The 25,707-nt window shown below is 52.2% G+C and overlaps 7 protein-coding genes across 7 annotated transcripts; 4 read left to right on the forward strand and 3 right to left on the reverse strand.

Moving 5' to 3' along the window:
* Nucleotides 1-1,362: 1,362 nt before the first annotated feature.
* POSPLADRAFT_1067879 (glycoside hydrolase family 35 protein) lies at nucleotides 1,363-5,859 on the forward strand (the record flags this gene model as incomplete). The annotated part of the gene is made up of 20 exons (XM_024482241.1): nucleotides 1,363-1,598; nucleotides 1,651-1,743; nucleotides 2,027-2,178; nucleotides 2,241-2,248; nucleotides 2,308-2,476; nucleotides 2,531-2,542; nucleotides 2,594-2,681; nucleotides 2,734-2,803; nucleotides 2,862-2,985; nucleotides 3,035-3,170; nucleotides 3,226-3,270; nucleotides 3,329-3,571; nucleotides 3,629-4,486; nucleotides 4,604-4,689; nucleotides 4,748-4,887; nucleotides 4,944-4,974; nucleotides 5,023-5,113; nucleotides 5,170-5,440; nucleotides 5,498-5,568; nucleotides 5,632-5,859. 20 exons carry the CDS (start codon nucleotides 1,363-1,365, stop codon nucleotides 5,771-5,773), a joined length of 3,066 nt encoding a protein of 1,021 aa, XP_024333878.1. The 3' UTR covers nucleotides 5,774-5,859.
* A 151-nt stretch (nucleotides 5,860-6,010) lies between these two features.
* Nucleotides 6,011-7,328, reverse strand: POSPLADRAFT_1157394 (hypothetical protein; the record flags this gene model as incomplete). Its single annotated transcript, XM_024487181.1, has 5 exons — nucleotides 6,011-6,281; nucleotides 6,341-6,441; nucleotides 6,493-6,601; nucleotides 6,726-7,044; nucleotides 7,112-7,328. The coding sequence occupies 5 exons, from the start codon at nucleotides 7,326-7,328 to the stop codon at nucleotides 6,011-6,013; spliced, it is 1,017 nt and encodes a 338-aa protein (XP_024333879.1).
* Nucleotides 7,329-7,799: 471 nt separating this feature from the next.
* Nucleotides 7,800-9,088, forward strand: POSPLADRAFT_1050159 (hypothetical protein; the record flags this gene model as incomplete). The annotated part of the gene is made up of 4 exons (XM_024479928.1): nucleotides 7,800-7,943; nucleotides 8,077-8,504; nucleotides 8,591-8,813; nucleotides 8,879-9,088. 4 exons carry the CDS (start codon nucleotides 7,800-7,802, stop codon nucleotides 9,086-9,088), a joined length of 1,005 nt encoding a protein of 334 aa, XP_024333880.1.
* A 271-nt stretch (nucleotides 9,089-9,359) lies between these two features.
* On the reverse strand, nucleotides 9,360-12,384 carry POSPLADRAFT_1036975 (hypothetical protein; the record flags this gene model as incomplete). The annotated part of the gene is made up of 15 exons (XM_024477188.1): nucleotides 9,360-9,378; nucleotides 9,477-9,517; nucleotides 9,573-9,716; nucleotides 9,768-9,879; nucleotides 9,928-10,004; nucleotides 10,059-10,580; nucleotides 10,640-10,775; nucleotides 10,824-10,861; nucleotides 10,922-10,951; nucleotides 11,002-11,219; nucleotides 11,272-11,416; nucleotides 11,699-11,780; nucleotides 11,838-11,944; nucleotides 12,008-12,045; nucleotides 12,168-12,384. 15 exons carry the CDS (start codon nucleotides 12,382-12,384, stop codon nucleotides 9,360-9,362), a joined length of 1,926 nt encoding a protein of 641 aa, XP_024333881.1.
* An 809-nt stretch (nucleotides 12,385-13,193) lies between these two features.
* Nucleotides 13,194-15,491, forward strand: POSPLADRAFT_1174552 (hypothetical protein; the record flags this gene model as incomplete). The annotated part of the gene is made up of 6 exons (XM_024488293.1): nucleotides 13,194-13,552; nucleotides 13,617-13,893; nucleotides 13,945-14,353; nucleotides 14,405-14,472; nucleotides 14,521-14,745; nucleotides 14,967-15,491. 6 exons carry the CDS (start codon nucleotides 13,194-13,196, stop codon nucleotides 15,114-15,116), a joined length of 1,488 nt encoding a protein of 495 aa, XP_024333882.1. The 3' UTR covers nucleotides 15,117-15,491.
* A 780-nt stretch (nucleotides 15,492-16,271) lies between these two features.
* Nucleotides 16,272-19,339, reverse strand: POSPLADRAFT_1157335 (hypothetical protein; the record flags this gene model as incomplete). Its single annotated transcript, XM_024487171.1, has 11 exons — nucleotides 16,272-16,450; nucleotides 16,519-16,583; nucleotides 16,639-16,839; nucleotides 16,908-17,149; nucleotides 17,200-17,273; nucleotides 17,516-17,634; nucleotides 18,026-18,235; nucleotides 18,289-18,389; nucleotides 18,451-18,616; nucleotides 18,671-18,950; nucleotides 19,006-19,339. The coding sequence occupies 11 exons, from the start codon at nucleotides 19,337-19,339 to the stop codon at nucleotides 16,272-16,274; spliced, it is 1,971 nt and encodes a 656-aa protein (XP_024333883.1).
* A 1,339-nt stretch (nucleotides 19,340-20,678) lies between these two features.
* Nucleotides 20,679-22,499, forward strand: POSPLADRAFT_1061794 (hypothetical protein; the record flags this gene model as incomplete). The annotated part of the gene is made up of 7 exons (XM_024481429.1): nucleotides 20,679-20,703; nucleotides 20,759-20,907; nucleotides 20,964-21,127; nucleotides 21,177-21,857; nucleotides 21,914-22,022; nucleotides 22,079-22,209; nucleotides 22,265-22,499. The coding sequence occupies 7 exons, from the start codon at nucleotides 20,679-20,681 to the stop codon at nucleotides 22,497-22,499; spliced, it is 1,494 nt and encodes a 497-aa protein (XP_024333884.1).
* Between the last annotated feature and the right edge of the window lie 3,208 nt (nucleotides 22,500-25,707).

The following is a 25,707-nucleotide window of genomic DNA, read 5'->3' on the forward strand; positions in this document are numbered from 1 at the left end:
AGTATGCTTGAAGCATGACTCTGCATCAGGTCTAGCGTGAGGATGAATCAGCAAGAACCTGTTCATTGTTGACAGTGCGGTAAGTCTCTGTAAAGTCTTTGATGATGTGATCCACAACTCCCCGACCTCAATCACTAGAGCTAGTCGAGATGGGGGTATTCATCCCCGGTTGTCCTAGAACATTCTCCGAGAGGCGGAATCAGCTGGATGGAGTGCACTCCCTGGGTATGGAGAATCAACTATATCCCTCCTCGGGGGATATCTCCAGCGTCAGAAACACACCATCAGTATTTCTGGCAAGGCGCTTACTTCCCACAATAGGGACGACCTCATGGGCATTCTGACGAAAAAAGATACTGTCGTCAGATGCATCTTCCATTTCAGGAAGACTCTAAACCGCTCTATTCCAGATTAGGAAGGCTCACCGTCGCCATATTCTATGATATAATTGCGCGGATTTCGTCGAAATCCGAACAAACAAGGAACTGTGAGCGGCGCTGAGCAGTTCACGCAATAGAAATATTCAAGGGGAGTCTCTGGCGCTGGGAATATTCCCGAGGAGGGAGATAATTGAATATTCGTTCCAGGGGGTTACTCAGTTTCCGTGTAGTCGGCCCCGGTTGTCTCAATATCTGTGCGGGATTGATGTGGAATTTGAGATCAACGGTCGTGACCATGGTCCCGACCTGGCTGGACCTGGCGAAGTATCGTCACCCGGAAGTCCGCTTACGCACACATCGAGTTCCACAGGTCTAATAATGTATAAGCAGCTGTGAGAACCTTCGGACTGTCCGGAATCGTGCTTTGTGGCTGCGGCAAGCCTGTTCAGCATCCAGACGTTGGTGATCTCTAAATCTGTTACTTTTGCTTTCGGCAGGTGCTTTGATGCCGCTGCACCATCTATTCAAGGAGCTACCTACGGCCCGGGGATTCAACGAGTTCGATGCTGAGGCACTGGAGTCAATCTAAATCACACTCGCATATTGTCACATTCGTTTTCAAGCTTGACGGCTCGCGTCTGAGCGCAGTGGCCGTACTCAATCTCACGATGTGGAAGTTGCTGCTATATGATCATCCCTCGCAGCAAACGGTCCGCTTGTAAACTGAAATCGTGGGAAAGGATATCACGCCAGCGTCATGTGAGGAAGCGCGTGCGCGTGTGATCTGCTTCCTTATAGCCTTTCATGTGTGCTCCTTCTACTCCTGGTCGCCCTTTCTTTTGGACCGGTCACCTCTGTCCGGACCGCAGAGTAGATGGACCCCAATTTCGCCGATGGAAATGTATTTGCGTCAGATGAGAAAGTCATGACTCTCCTTAAAAACCCGGCTCCAATACCATCTGGGTTCAGCAAACGCCCCGGGATGTTGTGGTATCGCGGACGCTTGTGGGCGTTCCCCGCCTTGCTTGCTGTGTGCTTAGTTTTGTTGACCTGGCCTCTGTCGCGAACTGCTGATGCGGCAAAGCTCTCCACGGAACATACTCCAGCAGCGAGTGTAGCAGCAGCGTCGGACCCTCCTCGTCAGTCTGATAACTATACAACCGTGGTCCAGTGGGACAACTACACGATATTCCTCAATGATCAGCGGATGTTCTTGCAGTAAGTGTTGACATTCGCGCACCTAGTCCTTTTCTAATTTATCGGCGAGTAGCTCGGGAGAGTTCCACCCGTTCAGGCTTCCTGTCCCTGATCTGTGGTTGGACATCTTCCAGAAGATGGTTGCAGCGGGCTTGAACGCGGCTAGGTATGTACAAACGCTTCTGCAGTTTGACTTCTAAATCGCGCGCTAGGCTTGTTCCGTCACTGCTGCCCATATGATCAATCTTCAGGGTAGCCGTTTGAACAAACATAGCTTTAAAGAATCTGAGATTCTCTTGTCCGATGCCACCCGCAGATAACGGACAGTGAGATTTCTTGGGCGCCCGATAGTGACTGCTTCTCCTTTGGACTCGATGATTCTGATAATGATACGTTCTCTCTGACGACGTTTTTTCGTATACTACAGCATCTACATACACTGTAAGAAGTCACGCTTCTGCAGAGCGGAGGAATATTCATGGTTGGGCAGGGACTCTGACAAACCCTGCGCCTGGTGTACTCGACTTCAACGACTGGCGCGCGCTTCAGCCCGTCTTCGACGCGGCTAAGCTCGCGGGTATATTCATTGTCTTGCGTCCAGGTAAGCGAAAGCAGAACATTCAACTACCTGATGTCACCTTACGCATGTTATCCCCGTGATAGGTCCATATGTGCGTCATACGCGATGTTATGACCCAACCTAGGGCCTTACGGGTGCTGTGGATGTTAGATTAATGCAGAGACGACTGCGGGTGGTATTGCGCTTTGGGCAACGAGTCTCGTAGCCGGAGAGCTACGCACAAACGCAACGGACTACAGGGACGCATGGACGCCCTACATTGATGAGATCGCTGCGAGTGTCGTCCCCAACCAAGTTTCCGATGGAGGGCCTATACTCGGTGAGTAAGAGCGAACACTTTTTTAGTTTGATGATTTGCTTATTGTGCCGGCAGTTGTGCAAATCGGTGAGTGATGACATGCTCACTAGCTCACCAGGTCACCTATGGCTCTGTCAGACAACGAATATTACCAAGACGCCTACACCGGAGAGTACTTCGTCGAGTTGGAGGAGGCATACAGACAAGCCGGCGTCGTGATTCCATTGTGAGTCCCGCTGAGATGATGATTGCCAGGCTCCTCTGACTGTCGTCAACAGGACATACAACGACCCAGGTGAAGGAAAGAACTTCGTGAACGGCACGGGCGCTGTGAACATCTATGGCCTGGTTTGTCACCGTCTTCTTGTGCTATGTCCTCTCCGGTACTCACCCTTCGGCTCGTTAGGACTCCTACCCCCAAGGCTTTGACTGCTCCACTCCAGAGGTCTGGAGCCCAGTTGTCACTAACTATCACCAGTATCACGAGGAGACAGACCCCGCCGAGCCGTGGTACATGCCAGAATTCCAAGGTCAGTTGACCATGATGTTGACCATGCCGGCACTGACGTCTAGCGTCAGGCGGATCGTTCGATCCATGGGGCGGATCTGGCTACGATGCGTGTGAAATCCTCACTGGCGCCGACTTCCAAGATGTCTTCAACAAGCAGAACTGGGCCTCAAACGTGAAGCTGATCTCGTATTATATGGTCTATGGGTCAGCCCGCTCATAGCCTTGTCCGATGGTACTGTACTCATACTATCTATCTCAGAGGTACCAACTGGGGAGGTCTCGCGGAGCCTGGCGTCTACACCAGGTATGGTTACGCTGCTTGAGCGTGTATTGATTCACGCTGAGAAACATCTGGCTATCAGTTATGACTATGGATCTTCTATTCGCGAGTCGCGTCTTCTCTCGGACAAGTTCGACGAGCTGAAGCGTCAAGGCATCTTCTTGCGGAGCTCTCCAGAGTTTTACAAGACTGACTGGGTAGGTGACACCGACACGACCATGCCCGGTGTCACCGTCAACGGTTCTGAAGCATACGTGACCTGGCTGCGGAATCCGGATACTGGCGCTGGCTTCTACATCGTGCGCCAGGCCAACTCTAGCTCACTGTAAGCTATGGCATTTGTGACAGCGTATGATGGATAGAGCTGATGGTTCAAACTCAGGGCGGACATCACGTTCCGCATATCCGTCCCCACTTCGGCTGGTACGCTATCTCTGCCGCGCACCACGGATTCTATTGCACTCGATGGACGGCAGAGCAAGGTCCTTGTCACCGATTATACATTTGGTACCAGCTCGTCAGTGCTCTACTCTACCGCCAGCGTCTTCTACGCAGGCACCATCGGTGGTCGCGATATCCTTTTCCTCTACGGCGACTTCAATCAGAGCCACGAGATCGCGCTGGAGTTCACCGGTACTGGCACACAGTTCGCGAAATCTACCGTATCGTTCTCTACCGGCGCTGATATCGATGGGTACACCACTGTGACGCTACTTCCTGGAATCGAAGGCTTCGTGCCGCTCTATGAATCCGACACGCAGCTGATCCTATACAGCGACTCAGTGACTGCGGCGACCTTCTGGGCCCCAGTCATCCCAGCTAGCGAAGGAACTGCCTTCCAGAGCTACTACCAGTTCGGTTCGAATACGACCGTTCTTGTTGGAGGGCCATACCTGGTCCGCAACGCGAGTATCTCCGATGGGACGCTCGCGCTTAGGGGTGATCTTAACCAGAGCGCCCTCCTGACTATCATTGCGCCCGACGACGTGACATCTGTGACGTGGAATGGTGCTCCTGTGTCAGCGTACTCGCTCACTGACGGTATCTTGGCGGGCTACCTGTCGACAAATTTGACGACCAGTTCGATAACAGTCCCTGCACTGACTGGGTGGAAATACGCGGACAGCCTTCCTGAGGTACAGAGCAACTTCTCGGACGCGGACTGGGTAATCGCGAACCACACGACAACGAATATCACTCCTGGAATGCTCTATGGCGATGGTCAGGTCCTTTTTGGTGAGTAGTCTTCGCTGTTCGCATAGCAAAGCTTATTCACGGACGGCTGTTAGGCTGTGACTATGGATTGTGAGTTGTATGATGAAAGAGGTTCGTTCTGTGAGCTGACGTCGCATCTTAGTTGCGAGAACACTGTTCTTTGGCGCGGTCACTTCACCGGCACGGGTTCGGAGACGTCTGTGAACTTGACTGTAAACGGAGGCACAGGTGAATATCAAAGTTTGACCCATAGAAGCTGTGTACTGAGCCATCGCAAATTCTGCAGCTTTTGCTGGATCCGTGTGGATCAACGATTACTTTATCAGCTCCACTTGGTCAGTGAGCGAAGAACAAACTACTGTGGTATACGCCTTCCCTGAGGGATCCGTCTTGGTGGGCCAAGATAATGTTGTGACAGTGGTACAGGTTCGTATCTAATAGCAGTGTATCCTATGCACACTCCATCTGACCGAGTCGGACAGGACGGAATGGGTAATGACGAGAGTCCGAATGGTGTGTTGTGTTAAATCATCATCTGCGGTGCTAATACATTGGTTCCAGAGAAGTCACCTCGCGGTATCCCCGGATTCTTGCTGAATGGCGGCAGTTTTACGGAATGGAAAGTCCAAGGCAAACTCGGAGGCTACACTGCGTGCGTGTCATATTTCAATAGTCAATACCTATTCCATTCAATTCTGCGTCCATCAGCTACCCTGACAAAGTTCGTGGGATCTTGAACGAAGGCGGTCTGTACGGTGAACGCGATGGATGGCACCTGCCGGGCTACGATACATCGAGCTGGACCGCCCGAGAACTATCCGAAGGACTGCCATCCAGTGGGGCGGGTATTGGTTTCTTTGTCACAACGTTCGACCTGTCGATACCCCAGGAAACCGACGCTTTGATGTCGTTCCAATTCGACACGCTAAACCAGGCTTATCGAGCTCTATTATTTGTGAATGGGTGGAGTTATGGGAAGGTATGGCGCTTGATTCGAGTCGTCGCTCATATTCCTGACGGGACATATTCAATGCAGCGAGTCGCAAACATCGGCCCGCAAACCATCTTCCCTGTTCCCCAAGGAATACTCGATTATGATGGCACAAAGTGAGTACAAGATGACTGCACGGACTTGATCCGCGTACTCACTGCTTACCCTTCGTTAAATAGTACTGTGGCCGTAGCCTTATGGGCCCTGGAGAACAGCTCTGTATCGCCCACTCTTGAGCTCGTCGTTGACAATGTATACGAAGGAGGTGTGGGTTCCATTGCAACGAACAACCCCAGTTGGTCTCCACGTAGCCTATTATAACGCTGTTGTAACACACAGAGTTGAGGAAGGAATAGGAAAAGCCTCGGGGTCTTAAGATGTGGAATCAACTTAACGTGGCATTGTTATGATCACTTGAGCTAATTCTTGGTCTATGCGCATCCAGTTCAAAGACACAAAACATGAGAAGCGCAGATGTTGGATCACATCGGATATTTATACGTATAGGTTGTTGGGGATACAAAGCGACAGATAAATGACTGCCGTGTATTTTCAGTCCTACTTCTTCTTCTTCTTGCCCTTCTTCACATGCAAGCCCAAAATAGCGTCTTCGAAGGCTGATTCTGAGCCCGGTTCTGAACCTTGAACCGACCGAACCGATTCCAAACTGAGCAAGCATGTCTGAAACAAAGACAGCAACGGGAAGGCTCCATGTGGTAAACCGCCTGCGGCAAGCGTTTCGAACTTCAACTGAAGGCTAGGGAGCACCTCGACTCCCATGCACTTTCGTCGGAAGAACCGTAATTGTGCGTTGAAGATGTCTGCGTGTCTGACCATAGCATACAAAATCACCGATGAGTGGAGATTTGTGACCCGTTGAGCACATACCGAGAAGAGAATTCGGAGAATAATTCATCACAAACATTTCCCACGGTTAGACTCGCAATTAATCGGTCAAGGGCAATTTGTTTCAGGCGATCAAGTCCAAGCTAGGCAACGATTAATGCAGAGCCAGGATTCCGAGCGCGAAGTGGGCTTACGATATCCGCCAAGCGATACATGGATTTCGGGGAGCAGGGCGTCGGATTTTGGGGCATGCTTAAGAGGTACTGTGCAATTTCTGCCTTCCGATGTTGTATCCCTTGCGATCTGAGGGGCGCGAAGACAATCTGACCCGTATACAAATAGATGATGACCCAGCGCCACCTGTTGATAACCACCGGGGGTTTGGCGTCATGAAGATGCATGCTATGAACTTCACGCTACCACGTACGTTATCAGTGCAGAATCTTTGACAACGATTTCGCGCCAGGGTCGGTCTTGAAATCGCTTCGATGGTGTCACGTCCCCTTCGTCGGGGTTACACTCTCGGTTCGATGTCGTTGCACTGGCAGTGGATTCGGAAGATACTGAGGCCTCTGGGAAGTCTTGAGGATCGGCAAGGCTCGGGACCTCATCCTGGAACTCATCATCCGTATCCTCCAGGTCGCTATCAGAGTCATAGCCATAGGTAGCGGTAGATGTCGATTCATCAGCCACGGCTCCTAGTCCGTCCACCGTCGAATTGCTTTCCGCAAACCCGCCCCTGAGAACTGGGAGACAATATTAGTCGATTGAGGCGGACAGACATCTGGGTAGTCATGGAGTGATGTCACATACGTCCATGAAAGTAAGGCGAGGCTGTAGAGAGAATCGCACTGTTGGCGTATACCACTCCTGGTTTTCCTATCCTTCCGCCGGGAAGTCGTTCTGAGAACAAGGTCAGCTTCACGTCGGAAAATGTTCCGTGCAGTGCAGCCTGTGTCAGTGCAAACTGGAGTGTTGCGGTCCAGGCTTGGAAGCTAGAGCCACACGCCTCGCATAACTGACCCGCCATGGTTTTGGGAGAGCGGCGGTGTGCAGGCGGCGTAGACGATGCGAGGGTTGGGATGCTGTATTTGTAGTTGCCCAAAACACATGGGGAGGATACGATAACGCGGATAACATGAGGGTTCCATTACCGCACGGATTACGTATCGTGGCTTGATGCGTAGAAATGAATACCTGTTGTTTGTGTGCATGGGTGCCAGAACTGCTCTACGCTCCAAATGCAGAAAGCTCGATGCAATTCTTGATGGCCTCGACTTGAAAGCAGTTTGGGGTATCATTAGGTATGACACATATCACGTAAAACACCGGAAGGGATTAGCAGCTGCCAGCGCCCAAGTTGAATGTTTCGGCACTCGCACTCTAGCCTTTCACGCTGCAGTTACATGCATTTGGAAAACACAAGAGTGTGATCCCGGGCCTGTGCCATCGGAGGATTGTAAGATAACAAATTGGAACAGGATTCCTGTAAGCTGGTAGTATGTGTCTTCTCTTTGAAAGACCGGACATTGAGAACGACAGAGACACCAGAGATCCATCACGTGCCAAGTACGCGTCGCGCCTCGACTACGCGCCTGGTCACCCGTGGACCACCCGAGAGACACATCTGGACTCTACTTCGTCTGTGCTCGAGCTCGAGGCCTGCAGCGCCATTCGAACCAAAAAACCCTCGATACCGTCAGGTATCAAACGTTAAATTGCACCCAACATGACGCCCAATCGCCTTGGCATCGACATCTAAACCTATGCGCTAACAGGTCGAGAACTACATCTCTGACCTCCAGGAGAAAATCATTTCGGCTTTCGAGAAGCTCGAACCCAACTCGCCCTCGTTCAAGTGTGATGCCTGGACGCGTCAGCAGGGCGATCGCGGTCTCTCCTGCGTCTTCGCCGTCCACCCCTCCACGTCCGAGGCGGCGGCGGCGGCGGCGGCGCTGAACATCGTGCTCGAGAAGGCAGGCGTCAACATCTCTATTGTCCACGGCACTCTACCCCCGGCTGCCGTCAAGCAGATGCGCGCCGATCACGGCTCCATGGCGAGCCTCGAGGGCAGTCTCCCGTTCTTCGCGGCAGGCATCAGCCTTATCATCCACCCGAGGAATCCACACGCGCCCACCGTGCATTTCAACTACCGCTACTTCGAAGTGACTGAGCCCGCTGCTCAAGGTGAGGAGGCCACGGCAAGGTGGTCGCATGATGGTTCGGCGGCGGGTCCGACCTCACGCCGTCGTACCTGTGCAAGGACGCGCAGGACTTCTACGCCACACTCAGGGATGCATGCACACCACATGGCTCCGCGATCTGCCCAACCTCCAAGAAATGGTGCGATGAGTATTTATTCATTCCCCATCGCGACGAGGCTCGCGGCATCGGGGGGATCTTCTTCGACGATCTCTGCGACGAGCAGCACAAGCGATTCGGCGATCTGGACGCGCCGCGCCCCCGCACCTCGGACGCGATCTTTACTCTGCTGCGCAGCCTCGGCGATGCATTCGTGCCGTCGTACCTCACGATCCTCGAGCGTCGCATGCGCATGCCGAGCACGCCCGTCGTTGGCAGCTGCTTCGCCCTGGACGATATGTCGAGTTCAATCTGGTATACGACCGAGGGACGCGTTTCGGGATGCTGACCCCGGGCGCGCGGGTCGAGAGCGTGCTGATAAGCCTGCCGGAAACAGCGCGGTGGGAGTACATGAGCGATCTTGGCGGCGATGGTGAAGGGAACAAAGAAGGGAAGATTATCGAGATGCTCCGGAAGCCGCGGGATTGAGTATGATGTGGTAGCAGTTTCAATATGGATTTAGACAACGGTGTACAGTAGCAAAGAGCATAACCATAGGTCTATTATACTTGATCTGCCCCGCTGTACGTCTCCAAACTGCTGCGCCAGGTACCACTCTATATTATCATCCTCCACAGTCTGCCATACCACGTCGTTGGCGGGGGGTCATCGGGGAACGGCTCGGGTACATTTCCTCGTATGAATGACATTTTGTCCAAGGAAACCATTTCGGTTTGATGTATCAATTTATACCCGAGGATTAGAAGGGCAAAGCACGGCTATAGAGACAGCATGTCAGCGATCTGCTACGGTCGATAATTTGCATACCGACCAATGGAATGTATGCACCCATAAATGTGAGCACATGCTGACTGACCCTCTCATCGCGTGGCCAGGACTCTTTCGGGCCAGTGGTGGCTATACACTTATGTCATTCATATAGGACTGGAGACACACATATTCCCATGCTTACCAATAATCCAGTTGTGGTGTATAAATACTCTCCTGAATGTTGATTATCATGAGTGGCTAAACCATACTTGAGGTCGTGAGAGATCTCATACCATCCGTTTGTCAGCAAAACAATGACACAAATGGAAAAGGCATAGTATGCTAACTGAATAGGATGTTAGAATTGCGAATGATGGATTCATGAATAAATACTCACATATGGCTGCCATTTATGTCTATGCTCCTTGATCTTGTCAATTTGAGCTAGCACTTTGTTGGGATCACCAGTGGACCATTTTCTTTCTGCATGAACTGTTCCATGGTACCATCTATCAAATATTAGTACCAAATGGTTCAGCATATATACAGGTGCCTACCTGATGTATGTGAATAACATTCCTGACCATGATATCAATGAGGCAACACTAGCCATTGAAGCAAGTATTTGAAATGCCTATTGTTGAATTGATCGATTATCAATTGTAAACCATCAATGGTAACCATTCACCTCAGATACACCCATAGTGTCGCTTGTGTGAGTAGACAGGGCCATAGTGGCACCACGAATAACTATGGTTGTAGCAGTAGCACTTGGAGGAGTAGACATTCTTGAAACAACACTACTGGACTTGGAAGTGGCTGTGTAGGCTAGCAGGCCTATGGAAGCTGATACCAGAACACTTGCAAGGGGTATGGTCCAAATCATTGATGGTTTGTGGAATGAAGGGTGCTGAACTGCTTCTTCATCAGAATGTTTAGTGGAGTTTGCATTAGTGAAAGATTCTATGGCAGAATGCCAGTCTTCCTCCTCATCGGAATCAGTGTCTTCCTCCTCATCACTATCAGTGTCTTCCTCCTCCACTTCTTGAGCTGATGTCTTGTCCTGTGGATACTTGATAAGTGAAGCTAGAAACCCGGGAGCATGACCTCTGCGGGCCAAGAAGAACATGAAGCGGCTGCCGATATAAATATCAGAAGCGGCTGCTGAGAAGGCCGAAAGCATGATAATGGCATTGATGAAGTTGGCAGGCTGAAAATGAGAATTTAACTACCATTTGGTCTTTCAGAAACATAGCAACATCCACTTACAACTGTCCATTTAGCTCTGCTCAATGCAATGACAAACGGGGATGATAACCCATTTGAGGCATTTGCTCTCAGGTCCACAGAGGTTTGAGGTACAGTGAGCCCAACAGCAAAGATGCTCAAGATGTATATCAGAATGCTGAATAGACTTAGTAATCATATGCATCAATCACATCAACGTACTTACATCCTGACCCATACCCGTTTTAATGCTCGGGGAACATTCTGTAGAAGTAGAATCAGCGAAACTACAGCGCCCGCTAGTTCTGGCAGACCTCAACGTACTCTCGTTGCATCAATAACTTCTCCCGCTGCCTATATTCATGTCAATCGTAGCCTGAGAAATCATATAACAAGCAACCTACAATTCCGGGGACCTCGGATCCAAAGAACGAGAATGCCGCTTGATTTAGCACTGCTAGGAATCCAAGGAATTGACCCTTCACTCCGCGGATACCAAGATAAGAATTCGCAAATGGTGGGTCCCAGTTCTTGAACAGTATGTGTTGAGTCAAATGAGAGCTTGTCGGTGGTATTGCCTGGGCTTGGCCAGCTCCAATATCGATAAGGAGACAGGACAAGACTTGAGGATTGTGTGAACGTAACCGCAGTGGGATACAACCAAGACTACTCACGCAGAGTGGCAATTGTTCCGACCTTCAGGCACGAGAACCAGAATTCAAATTCGCCGTACATTCGCGAAGGTAACAGGTTCACCATCGTAGCGGTACCGAGCTGTTGAATATTGTTACTGAAACTGTAGGGGGAAATGGCCATGGACTATACGGCTTACGAAGACACTGATCAACGCATAGACCAAACTAGGAGGCCTAGTCAGGCATGTCAGTATCAGATGATAGCGCTTACGACGTAACGACGTACGGCGATTGAATCCAATACCCTACAGTAAGCGCTGCAGCCGTGATTTCGGCAGCTTAATAGTCACACTGGTTAGCATTCTAGCGAAGAGCAGCACGCCGAAGACCCTCACGAAGTGTGACGCTCCAGTTGTACTGAATGCTCGCAGTGAGAATATGCTCGGGTGTCAAGACTTAAACATACCCAAGAGGCCCAACCAAGAGCAAAGCCGAAAGCTTTGTCGACGTAGAGGTCAGCAATACCAACGACGCCGCCGACATTCGGGCTGGGCGCATGTAAATCGTCGGACAGCACTACCGGTCAGGCAGCTAATTTCACGTACAGATAAGCAATCATCTCGCCAATGGAGACGCATAAGCAGTACACTAGGCTTCCAATAATCGAATATCCAAGGAGAGCGCCCAGAGGACCACCGTAGACCAAGGATTGCTGTATTTTCGGAAGATAGGCACATTAAATCGCGGTCGTTTCTCCAGGAAATAGAGAACGTACGCCAGAGCCCAGAAACAATCCGGTACCAACTACTCCACCTGTAAAAGTATCAGTACAACTGATGAATATATAACGGGGAAGCACGAACCGATAGATATCATGCCGACTTGCATAGTGAAGTTCGTTAGAAGTTGCACATTTCTTGAATGATATTACTCACTATGTCGGCGAGAAAACTGAGGCGGAAGGTCGTCTTTGATGCTCTTCCATTGCCTTTGAAAATCAAGCACGCGCTGAGAGATACGCGGTGCCGCTTGACGAGGTGGCAGCTTGTCTTCAATGATTACGCGCCGAGAGACTGGAGGTCCTCGACTCGGCGAACGCCGCGCATCGTGGATCTGAACACGCCTCACAGATCTGGAAGACGCGCCCGACATGATCTCCGACCACGACCAGGGATGAGAAATTAAGCGTAAGTAGAGGTGGGCAAAGGCTGAACTGGCGCGACACAGAAACCGTGCAGCGGAGTGCCCCTTCACGCAGGTTCGAATATCATTATAAGGCAGCCTCATTCGGGCTTGGGTGTGATATGATTCTGTCAGTGACCGACACGCCCTTGAATTCAATCAAGACCAATACAGTGCTCTGTCTACCTGAACTAGCGGCAGCACATCGGTTGACAGCGTCGCCACCGAGATCAGTAGTGCGCTCGCCGCGTGCAGGCTTTCTGTCTTAGCTAATACTACCTCGCGCACACCGACTTCGGGACATAATGCAGGGATGCATTTGCATGCCAAGCGTTCGACGTTCTTCGGGTGCTCTCTTGCACAGTGTACTCTCATTTTCAAGACGCCGTACGTCTGGTACTCAGCTTCTTGACTCTACACCGCTCGCGGCAAGCCAAACCGGGTCTGTGGCCTCTCTCACGACCTAAAGTGGTGACAGGTGAGGGCATGATCCGATTAGTCTGTTTGCCTGTTGATTAAATTGGACACTTCTATCTCCGTGTTTCGTGCCAACGTCGCCACGACGTGACCGATTCCGACAACATCGCCCGGCGATGTGTCCGCCATTACATGTACATGTAAGTACCTTAGTAAGATTGGCTTTTTGACAGGTTGCTGGGCCAGGTCCGTGTGGGACGCATCGTGCACTGCTAAGCCCTTGTACTAAGGTGAGATAAAAGCTTTGCGATGTAGGACTTCTTGTACATGTACACTCTGCAGTCCCGCTAAGTGATTGCCTCATGGACGACTCAAGCTATCCGCTGGTCACTCGGCTCATTCTAAACTACTCTCAATGCGGTGTAAGTCAAAGCATCCTGAACAATGACACATATCAGGCGCTGCAATGCGCTGCGGGCCAGTCCATATCTCGGATTGGAACCTCATGTATTGTTTGCCCAAATTCTGACATCGCAGGCGTCGGCGTGAGGGCTGCCTTTTATATCCAAAGTCTTTTCAATAGTAGGTATCGTTTTATACATTCAACCGGACAATATTCTAATTCTGCTTGTTTAGCTCTCCTCGTCATCCTATCCCCAGAAGACGCGGCTGCTAGTGCCTGGGCGGGAGCTGTCCTGACCGCTGGTCTTGTGATCGCCGCGTTCGTGCAGAAAGCGGCGTCCCCTCCGAGTCTGACCCTGCATCATGCAACGCTCATTCTAAAGTTCGCCTGCGCTATGGTTTTTCAGCATCGTTTCTGACGCCGTCTGCATTAGTTACGCCACCCTCTCCTCCATCAGCTCTTTGGCTATCGCGCCCATGCTCCCCGTATGGGAACTGCCGGGAGCACGCAGAGCACATACCCCCCACAGCCAAGAACACCTGGTAGAGGGTAAAGACGCAGTGCTAACGCATGGATTACAACAGAACTTTCTCCGCAAGGAACGACGGAAGACACACAACAGACAACGCGCAGCCATCACTTTCGCACTCCTATCGCAGGTGCGCTCGCGCGACCGCTGCCTGTAACGTCTGTTGCTAACCCCGCCTCAGGTCGTCTTTCAATGGGCATGGGGTTTGTTCCTGTTCGTCGACCCGCACTATAGCCAGCCCACATGCAATCAGGACACAATCATATGGATCCTCTATTTCCCGCTCAACGTACGGAACGTCAACGAGGCCGGCTATGCCGTATGGCCAGCGTGGCTGTTGTTCTGCCTCGGTGTGACGCTCTTCTACACGATCGCGCTCGCTGTGTCCAGCGGCGTGCAGACGCACAAGGGCCCCCCGAGGATCTCGACAATTTCCATCGCCAGCTCAATTCAGAGCGCGCACACATTTGTGCCCGTGCAGCTATGCAGGGTCATGATGGCGGCCGTTCCGGAATGGGGCAACGTGCGGGGGAAGACCTTCGTGTGGGGCAACGTCGTCGCGGTGATCTTGTGGACGTCATATATCATCAGTACGTCTTCTCGCTGACGTCTATATGCGCGCGCGGCCCACACGCCTCCAGTTTCCGAATTCCAGATTCAGTCGAACTGCATATATAGCGGAGAGAACAGCCTCTCCGGCTTCGGCCAGGTGCGTCTCGCGCCCTCGCTCATGGTGCGCACCACTGATCCCGCACAGATCACCTCCGTGTTCCTTGCCTTGACGCCCGTCTGGTCGCTCATCGTCGCGCTGTACAGACTGCCGGGAAAGCTGCGCAAAGCTGAGCGCGGGCGCGCGAGAGGGCGTGCGCGGGGCGCCGAGGAGCAGTTGCTACTGGCACACCTGGACCACGGGCGAGAATCAAAGCCCGAGGACTGCGTCGCATTGAGCTGGCTGGAGGCCCACCGCGTCGTGTGGAACCGGGTGCGCAGTGCGAGCCCGACGCTGCACCAGCGGGCGATCTCGCGCTAGCGGCCCCGGCACACGAGCATCGACGGCGCACAGTATCACGAGCCGCAGTAGCTGACGCCTGCCTCGCCTCCTGTCGCGCTTGCTGCACTGTACCGCTCGGTCCAAATCGGCGCCAGTTACGGCACGGTGTGCCCTCATCGGCTGTTTGTATCTTTGCAACTGGTATCTGTCAGTTAGTGTATTTTTGCACGCTCCCCGCGGCAATGATCGGGTTTACGCTGTCAGTAACTCCGTGCGCTCGAGATCCGAGCAACGAGGTGTGGATCTCTGATCACTCCGCGGCGTCGGATGCCCCGACTGCGTATGTCCAATTAGGCAGTTGAGCTGCGGCTACGGCCTGGGTACGTCCCCTTGCAGCAAGAGTACTGCTGTTCTATGCGAGTCGACAAATGATCATGCGACTGCAGTCGAATCGGATCTAGTAGTGGTCCCTCCGTGAACGCCACCCCGCGACGCGTCGCTGCCTGTTCCGCCTGGGCTTTCCTTACAGTCCCTCTTCTAACGTTTCGGCGAGTAGCTCGGGAGAGTTTCACCCGTTCAGGCTTCCTGTCCTTGATCTGTGGTTGGATATTTTCCAGAAGATAGTCGCAGCGGGCTCAGTGAACACGGCTAGGTATGTACAAACGCTTGTGCGGTTCGACATGTGAATCGCGCGCTAGGCCTGTTCCGACACTGCTCCCGATATGATCATTCTTCAAGGTAGCCGTTTGAACAAACTTAGCTTTAGCGCATTTCAGATTCTCTCATCCGATGCCGCCGCAAACAAGTGACAGCCTCGAGATCTTATGAGCACCCGCTGCTCGAACCGCGAAGACCACCGTTTGACACTGAAAAGTAGCTTTACGTCCGCACTACTCCGACGAGGAATCCAAATTCCCTCCGTCTGTTACACAGGGTACCGGCCTGACCAAGGCCGACCCAGCTCTGATACGAAGAAGAATGCTTGCGGTCTGAAAAAGCTGTCACTGACGATTTCTGTGTGCAGGGCTTCATGGAGGCGTCGTTCTCCATGATCGGCCAGTTCGAAGTTTGCTTCACTCCGGAAATCGCGTCGCCCAACGTGTACAGGTCATTTCCAATTATGACGGCGATGAGCAGTGTATGTGAGTCCGCGGCCGTCGGAATCCTGGCAGTCGCTTTCGATATTGTCGACCAGTCCTCGGGCCCTGGTATTACGCATATTTGTCATTTCGTCTCCTGCCCAATCGAGCTTGAATATCCGGATCAATCCTTCCTTGATGGCAAAGGCGCCAATACTCCGTTCAGGAGATCCAACAGTTGCGTGACTTTATGTCCGGCGCTATCCGGACACGGCTTAAATGCTTTCACTTCGCTCTGGCTATCATCTGCGATGAGGTGCGCGCACAAATATAAGGCTATGCCGGCATATAGCTTGGAGAGTGAAATACTAAATTGAGTCATGTATGCAGCCGCCAGTGGGGCACAACTTGATAACATACACGCTTTCATGATGTCCCTCACCAGGGATCTTTGACACCCTCGACTGAGTAGAACTCCACCGCATTTTCCAACTTGGAATCACTGATGATCCGCAGACATCTTGCTGCAGATTGTCGAGGTGTGTAGCTCGGAATGTCTGGTGCTTTTTGTCGCATCCAGTCATCTATAGTATGGCCCATGTCGGTCGCAACCCACCCTGACAGTCGGCCAGTGTATCATATGTCGGCTGTGAGTGCGCATTGCAATCAGAGATTGTTCTCGCACCTGGATCAATGAGTATCATTGTGATACCTTCCGATTGAAGCATTGTACCCCACCGGCGGCCCAGCCTGCTCATAAAAGGAATCAGCCCGAAGAACTGTAGGTTTCACGCTGAACGCGCACATATTCAGGGCTGCCTTCGTGAGGGCGTATGTGTTGCTAATCTCACAATACGCAGGTGCCATCTCCAGTGATGCAAGCCCCGACGAGATTAGAGCGATCTTTTTCAAATCGCCCTGCCGAATCAAGGGCAGAAAGGCGCGGACCACTTTGATCGGGCCGATGGTATTGACTTGTAGCTCTTGCTCAAGTGCGTCGAGATTGCTTACCCGAAGAGATATTACACAGGAAAACGTTAGATAAGTGAGGGGTGAGCACATAATGCAACATACCAGTCTTCATAAGTAACTCCCGGCTGGAGAGCGACTCCCGCATTGCTGATGAGCCAATCGAGACCATTTGGAAGGAGCGCGGCTGCTGTTTCTGCCGCCTGCAGGACGCTACTGGTGTCCGCAACGTCCATTGGCACTATCGCCAGCCGATCCTTTGGATACTGCTCCTGTAACTGTCGGAGTCCTGGGGAGGCATCGGGGTTTCGTGCAGTAGCAACTACGATATTGCTCGCGTTTTGAAGCTGGAAACAGGCGACTGAGGAAACCAATCACCACAAAAACCAACACTTACTAGTTCTGCGACAAAGGCGAGGCCAATACCTCTGCTAGCACCGGTTATAAGGTATGAAGGCATGTCCGGGAACGCTACCTTGGACGAGTGTGTCTCGGTTTCAGAGTAGGATGGTAGGTTGGTGGATTAGTATCTCTCCAGGTGATAGGTATATATATAATCTCCGTAAAATATATCAATAGAACACGATAAGGAGAAACACCGGCAGGAATGGAAGAGCGACGTTAAGTCCGCACCTATCGTTGGTCTCGTACCGAGACCCGCCGTATCCGCACTCCATCACGGCGAAAAGGGGGCTGGGTATGAGACCACCTACAATTTACGGAGAAGATCACACGACCCACAGGGAAGCTATAGCTTAGACAGATTGCAGTATCGTAATCTCGTACGATATTCCACCACGGCCGTCGAAATCCAGTCCGCTTAGCGCTAGTACTGGTGACAAAGAAAAGTATAGTTCGATGCGAAAGGAAATCAGGCTCAGATGTTCATATTGTGGCCATGTTTTCAATCAATTAGTCATCGGAGTTCTTGGCTGAGGGCCCAAAAGTCAGCATAGCGCCAGGTGCATATAGTGGACACCAACCTGTGGAAGATTGGGCGACCTTCTCCTACATATTTCCACTTGCTGCACCGTTGTTCGATTAGAAGGGCTCGCGAAGTCTTGCTTCCACAAGCATAGTGTACGAGACATTCCATGACAGTACCCGAAGGAAAGGAAGTGTTCGCACACTAGTCCTGTTGTACAAAGGAAAGATATTCCGCGATCACTCCTAGAAGTACCACCGACCGCCATATAATAGTTTCATCCCCCAAATGTATCTACGCGTGTTCTGCGAAGGAAGGAGGGGTAGGAGAAGACGGGGCCTTCACTTCAATCAAGCAAAGGCAAAACAGGTCGACGAGCGCAGGGACTGAATGGTCGATATTTCCGCTCGAAAGAAGTTCGAGTTTGCTCCGCAGCTGTGGCACCATCTCGGTATTCCTGCAATGCGATTCGAAATATTTGACCTGTTCGTCCTTGATATCGCTGTACCTAAGATCGAGCTGAGTTAGGCGATCAATCAAGAGGTATATGTCGAAGCTTACCGAGATGAGAAAGTCGAGCACAGTTCATCCAGAATATTCTTCGCAGACAGCTTTTCCTTTATAGCATATGCTGCAGATCGTTTGAGTTCATCGAGACCAAGCTAAAGCCAATGTGAATACATGGTCAGTGGCGATACTAACATCGGAGTACTTAGCACGCACAATATCTGCCAAACGGTACATCGATTTGGGGGAGCATGGTGGGGGCCGACGAGGATGAGTCGCCCGATACTTGCGAGTCTCGGATTGCCTGAACTCTACTCCTTGCGACTTTAGAGGCGCATAATGGACCTGCCCCGTATAGAGATAAAAGAGGAGGGTTTGCCATCTGGCCAGCGGTTCAATTACGTTCACCTTTGGACTTATTCCTTGATACACGTACGTCGTGTATGCAGAGTCTTTGATCATGACTGTGCGAATGTCTCCACCTGCCGTCCCCACTGCCTGTATTGTAGGAGTAGTGGTAGCACCGGTTGTGCTACCCGTCGATTCGACAATCTTCTTCGGCCCCGGTTGCGCTTGAGTATCACTTGCCTCTCCTTCGTCTTCACCCCCATCGTCCTCCAAATCACTGTCGGACTCATAATCATATGCACTGAGATTGGTCTCGTGGATCTCTCCATCAAGAGCGCCTAAGCTCTCTGCGAATCCGCCTGCCAGTACTGAGAATATACCCATCAGCCTAATTCAGATTCAAGGAGGTCTTTGGACACATACATCCTTGGAAGTACGGCGACGCAGCCTTTAGCACTCTGCTATTGGCGTAGAGCACGCCTGGTCTATCGACGCGCCCCGAGGGGAGACGCCGCGAGCATGCATAGAGCTTGACGTCGATGAACGCTCCGCTGAGTAATGAATCCGTGAGAGCGAGCTGGAGATCGGTGCGGAGTGGGGAGACCAAGAACTTGAAGCCCCCATTTTTGCCGCCCCAACCGCCGCCCCCACCGCCGCCCCAACCGCCGCCCCCACCGCCGCCCCAACCGCCGCCCCCACCGCCGCCCCAACCGCCGCCCCCATTCTTGCCGCCTCGTGTCACGATAGGTACGCTCATCGCAGTGAAAATGCAAAAGCAAGGATAAGAGATGCACAATTTACCTCACAGAGCATCTCTTATATGCCAGGGGGAATGAGCGCTGGAGATATCTTCTTTCTGATCTAGTAAAGCAATTTGTAAAAGAAGAAGACGCTGTAGCGCGAGTAGGGGCACGAGGTCAGTGTATGTCTGAACTCTGTCTGACCTCTGTCAATATGGCACGACACATTTGATATCCTTTAGCTGTAAACGCTTTTACAGATGAATGTGCGCCCAACCACAGCGCCTTCAAATCACAACATGCGTAAAGCGAGACAGTCGAGGGCGCATGCGTGTGGTACACGTGCGGAAAGTCATATTCTGTGCAGCATATATAGACTTCACTTGTCATATGCCTTGAATTCTGATGTCACATGAGCAGAATACGCGATATATAGATGGCCAAACTCACGAGCACAGTACTGATCGATCACCCTGCACGCACGCAGGGATATCCGGAGCCTGCCTAGGTTGAAGGAAGTGTATTACGTCCTGCTCACAGGAGACTAGCACGCAAGGTTGGGAGGCCATCCGCTCGCGAGCAAGTTATACAATGCAGGTCCACACTCGCGGACATGCTGCTCGTGCAACGTAGTGATACTTTGGCCGTTGAAGTAGATGTGCCCTCTTGGGTAGTCGGCAAGTCCAAGTCGGCAGTCACGTAAAAGGAACGCACTCATCACGATCCGTCACGAATGCCGATGCCAAAGTCCGCTCGGCCAACGCTCGAGGACTCTGCCGCCGTGCAATGACGTCGCCTGCGTGGCGTCTTATTGATCGGAAAAGCAAACTCCGACACGTGCCGTTGCAGCCGAGGCGTACACCGGCGTGACGACGGCTTGAGAACGGCTTGAGCTGGTCTTGAGGAAAGGACTCCAGAAGTACTGCACCGTTCGGTTTCGTTCAAGCTGGAAATGAAAGCAGGCATACGAAAACCTGTGTCTATAAAAACCACGAAGGTTATCGAGCACTCGTAAACATTCAAGTCTTCAGCACTTCAATCTCCATCTTGTAACTCGTTTCTGAATGAAAGTCTACTCAAATATGACATTTGCTCCTATTCGGTTCTAAGCTTGAGCTATTCATCTTTGTCTTCATCCAGTAGCTTAGATTCGCGTAGCAGCCGTAGTCTTCGTTCATGCTCATGGAAGCCGGAGCAAAGTAAAGGGCTACACTTGTGAAAAACTCGCATCATCCTATTGGCTATAGGCGTAAACGCCCGTTCCATTTCGAGCGCTCCCCAGCCCGGCATATTCCGACGTCCGTCGAGGAGACCGCCGTCAGCAACGGGCGACACACTTGCTCATCGAGAACGACTATGTTCAGGCCCTCGTCGGCGACAAGTATGTGTCTCATCTGTGATCAAACGATCGGCATTGAATTCTGGTTATTTCTCAGAAGTCGCGCGGCCATTTCGCGCCAAGCTCCGACGCTCGTTCGCGACGGTTCAGGACCCCCCTGTCCGACATTACGGTGGTCTGAAAGATCAGGACCGCATTTTCACAAATGCATACTGCAGGCATGACCATGGTCTGAAAGGAGCCCAGGTGCGCCTCACACAGGCTTTTAGATGACATGCATCTCATTCTTACGTGGTTTGCAGGCTCGCGGAGACTGGCATCGTACCAAGGACATCATTTTGAAAGGTGATAGTTGGATCATTCAAACAATCAAAGACTCTGGCTTGCGCGGACGTGGTGGTGCCGGCTTCCCGAGTGGCTTGAAGTGGAGCTTCATGAACAAGCCGGGTTGGGAGAAGGACCCTCGGTGCGTACGTCGATCATGTCGTGTCAAACGCCGGCTGACAAGCTTCGAGACCCCGTTACCTTGTGGTCAACGCTGATGAGGGAGAGCCGGGAACCTGCAAAGACCGCGAGATTTTGCGTGGTGACCCGCACAAGCTCATCGAGGGTTGCCTGGTCGCTGGGCGTGCCATGAACGCAACAGCCGCATACATCTACATTCGCGGCGAATTCTTCCAGGAGGCATCGCATGTGCAGCAGGCTATCAACGAGGCGTACGCTGCTGGTCTCCTCGGCAAGGACGCGTGCGGTAGCGGCTACGCTTTCGATGTGTATCTTCACCGCGGCGCAGGCGCATACATTTGCGGCGAGGAGACCGCACTCATTGAGAGTCTGGAGGGCAAGCAGGGCAAGCCGCGCCTCAAGCCTCCGTTCCCGGCTGATGTGGGTCTGTTCGGTTGCCCTACCACTGTTGCCAACGTCGAGACTGTCGCCGTCGCACCCACCATCTGCAGACGCGGTGCTCCATGGTTCGCCAGCTTCGGGCGGGAACGTAACCAGGGGACAAAGCTCTTCTGTATAAGCGGTCACGTCAACAACCCCTGTGTTGTCGAGGAGGAGATGAGCATCCCGCTGAAGGAGCTCATCGAGAGACATTGCGGTGGTGTGAGGGGCGGTTGGGACAACCTGCTCGGTATCATCCCGGGCGGCAGTTCCGTTCCTGTTCTGCCCATCAAGAAGTGTGAAGAGGTCTTGTAAGTCGCTTTGTCCCCTGCCAAGTAACCATTCTCATTGTGTCTATTTCTCAAAGGATGGACTATGACTCTCTCAAGGATGCCCAATCCGGTCTCGGCACGGGTGCCGTCATTGTCATGGACAAGAGCACTGATATTGTCAAAGCCATTGCTCGTTTCGCTCACGTACGTGCGTTTTTAATGGAATGACGCTATCGTAGCTCAGCAATTTGCACGCCCAGTTCTACAAGCACGAGTCTTGTGGTCAGTGTACACCCTGTAGGGAGGGCACGACCTGGATGATGAATATGATGGACCGTTTCGTCGAGGGCCGGGGACACCAGCGTGAAATTGACATGCTCCTCGAACTGACGTGAGTTCCTGCCGCTACCTTCGTATCGCCCTCCCTTCTCAAGCTCCATCAACAGGAAACAGGTTGAGGGTCGTACTATTTGTGCATTGGGCGACGCCGCTGCCTGGCCGATCCAGGGTTTGATGCGCCACTTCCGCCCGGAGGTCGAGAAGCGCATCGCTGCGTTCCGTGCGGAGCACGGCCCCGTCCTATTCGGCGGGCGGCTGAACAGCCAGACGGACCCGACGCTCGCGATTCCGGATAACTTAGGAGCAAACCTGCCTGAGGTGGAGGCGCCAGCGCAGCAGTGAGCCAAAGCGGAGACGATGCAGAAGCGGTGGGTTGGGCAGCGCTCTGTACGTATGCCCCGTGTTTTGTATAGAAACTGGCAGATTCATCAATTTGTCTGTTGGATGGATGCTGGTTTTGAGATTCGCGAGCTCGTCCTCTCCTTGTGCTGCTGTGTGACACAACCTGAGCGTGTTAAGGAAAGGTGCGTGGTGCTTAATTAATCAAAATGACTGGAACGGTTCTCATACTCGTGACTAGTGCTGACTTTCTGCAGGTCATCTGGACATCGTTTGCCTTACCTAAAGGCACATCATTCTGCCTGGGTCTCCCCGTGAGAACCATTCGGGTCATGATGTTCATTCCACGGAAGGCCTTTCTTTGTGGGCTATAATCGTTGTTGCCATGAGTCCTTCGGCAGCCATTGTATGGGAAGGACATTCGGTCATATGACGCTTCCCACTTTGCTGGTACATCATCCGCGCGGATGTTGCCGTGCGCAATACATTCATTGAACTATCTGACGGACATCTACCTGCCGTGAAGACTCGGTTAATTGGTATCTGCCGGTCTTGGGGCCACGCCCTCGTTCGGACTCCTAGAAGGCGCCTCCCTGCTACTTTGCGACATGCCAGTTCGCCCTGAACCTTACCGTATTTCGCGCATGCATCCTTCGTCTCACAGTGCAGTCAGCAGTCAGCCTTGTGTATACTCCCGATCACAAGGACATGATCGCAGGCTCTCTCATCCCCCCTCTTCGACCATCAACAGACATACGGCACCGGCGAAGGCCACAACACTTGCCCTCGACCACCAGCATTTTGCGGTCGATTGACTTTGATTATATTGACAGTAGGGCAAAGTGTAAAGCGCTGCTAGATATTCGTGCTGTTTGAAAATGCCTGGGACTCACCATCGCCGCCCGACATCAGCGTGCTGCAGACAACTGCTCAACCATGTTCGTACGCAGATTATTCAATCATGGTGGCATTCCCTATAATTGACGCAGTCTTCCGAGAACCCGCGCCGACTGCTTGTCCTGGAAGTAGTTGCGGTAGGCATTAGACTTTGGATCTATGGCTGTTACGTGACAATTAATCTGGGGTTGGTGTGCCATTCCGAGTCTCTGGTTCTTCTCATACAGAATCGACATCTCGGCCAGACCAGTCCAAGCCACCATTCTTATGCTGAGTGTCAGCCGTGCCTGACCGGCACTGGAATGCTGACACTCAGTGACCGGCTACTGATCGTTGGGCGAAGCAGGGTCGGTTCTCGCTCCACACACGCTCCCACAGGACCCTATTGACAAAGTGTCCGACCTGCCGGTTCGCTAATTGCATCCGGGGTTCATAGTGCCCGCTCGCACCTGGAACCTTTCTGGTCTGGCCTCAATGTCAATTGGCGAGCATGTTTAGGAGCGGGAGTAGTCTCGACTTCAATGAGGACGATGTGCTTTGTGAACTTCGCTGAAACGTTCGTCCAGATATCTCACCACCTCTCCGCAAACGCTGGAGGCTGGATGGCCGAAACAAATCCACTGGCGTCATCGTTGTCTCGACGTATGCGTCTCTTCATTACCTCAATGAGACCTTGTTGGAACAAGGGTGCGAACGGCGCGGGGCGCGTTTGTCCACGGGCGTAGCGATGCCCGTAAGGGACAATCGCGTGCGGTACGTACATCGCGCGGGGTCGTTATATACTACGATAGGGGCCTCCGGCCCCCGGCTACTCGCGCGCCCGAGCTTTCGAGCTCGTTCCTGACCACGCGGGGCTGCGTGTTTCAACCGACCTGAGTAGTGCGTACACGCGGTCCCGAGCGCGCCGGGCTGTTCAGCCCATTGGTCTCTGCCTTGAACGGGCACGTTGGTCTCGTTTCAGTTACTGGGATCAACGTTCGCGTCTCCCTCGTAGACCTGTCTCTTCTTTTCTCCATGTGGATAACTCCCGTATGCTCCCGGGGAAACGTGGAAGCTAAGTGTGTCAACGTGCGCGCAACGTTTGTGCTGCCCCTCCGTCTTGTCCGGCACTATTGCAGTTCATGTTCAAAATTAAGGACAATGAAGCCCGCTGTACTATCTACTTGGAGACCGGTGACGGGTTTTTTTTATTGACACAAACAGTACTCGACTCATAGTATCACTACTAGAATCCGGTAGTATAAGTAGTATAAGTGGCTACTAACACCCATTCAACTCGGGTAGTTTTCAACCAGTAGTTATTCCTGGGACTAGAATCTGATCGCCGTTAGCTTGTCTGTGGAGTCTGAACTTCATCTAGCGAGTCGGTTCGATCGTACCAAGCTGTTCACTATAAGTGCTCTGCCTCCGATGTGGAGTGGGTGGAGCGCCCGCTCGAATAGGCAAGAGTTGTAGTACATCCTTCGACCGTCACTTGCCACCTCTGAATCGTCGATCCGAATTCCTATCCAGGCTTAGCTCTATCTGTTCATCAAAGCCAGGCATTACTCGCATAATGTGTTAAGCGGAATGGACCCCCTCATCTAGTGCCTTCACAGTGCAACAAAACTCATCAGGCTGAGCACGTTTGAAAAGGCTCTGTCTCAATCAGAAACATTGACACGATTATTGGTTCTGGTGACCGAGGTTTTACCCTGCCATTTACTCTTTATTAGAAAATCTGGATAGTTTTCGCACCCTTTACTCTATCGAGGACACAACCGCACCGCAAAGTCTCTAGGCGGGACTTTCTCCAGTCTCACCGGCACAGGAGCTCAAGAGCATACGCGTCTGCATTTCCACTATAGCTATATACTTGTGCTTGGGTTCAAACACTGGGTCTAAGCCTATAGGGACGTATGTATTACATCAGGGACTTCACTCTTCAATGAACTCGCACACTGGTAGGCCACGATGTCACGTCTTTGGTTGTCTCTTACCACGTCATAAGATTCACCAGACATGTTGCTAACTCCCAGCATTTTTCAGCCACACTAATGAAAAGCGAAGAAAGACTGCGTCAATAGCCCCAATCGCGTCATGGGAACTCGTGGCGGCCGAGCCGCCCCCGGATCGCTCGGTCTGCTGCACATTGATGAACTCGTCACAGACGTTTCACAACATACAACAACATCGATGCGGCCAGCCTTCAAGTCTCAGCTTTATCTCCGTTGGCTCGGTTCTGCACCACTGACGAGGAGACTGTCACCAGATGCGCGCCAACCACGTTCGCCCCTCCATGCAATGTAATCGCATAAAATTAGCTCAAATTCTT

This window comes from Postia placenta (genome assembly GCF_002117355.1).
Source record: "Postia placenta MAD-698-R-SB12 unplaced genomic scaffold POSPLAscaffold_19, whole genome shotgun sequence".
In the NCBI taxonomy this organism is placed as follows: domain Eukaryota; kingdom Fungi; phylum Basidiomycota; class Agaricomycetes; order Polyporales; family Adustoporiaceae; genus Rhodonia; species Rhodonia placenta.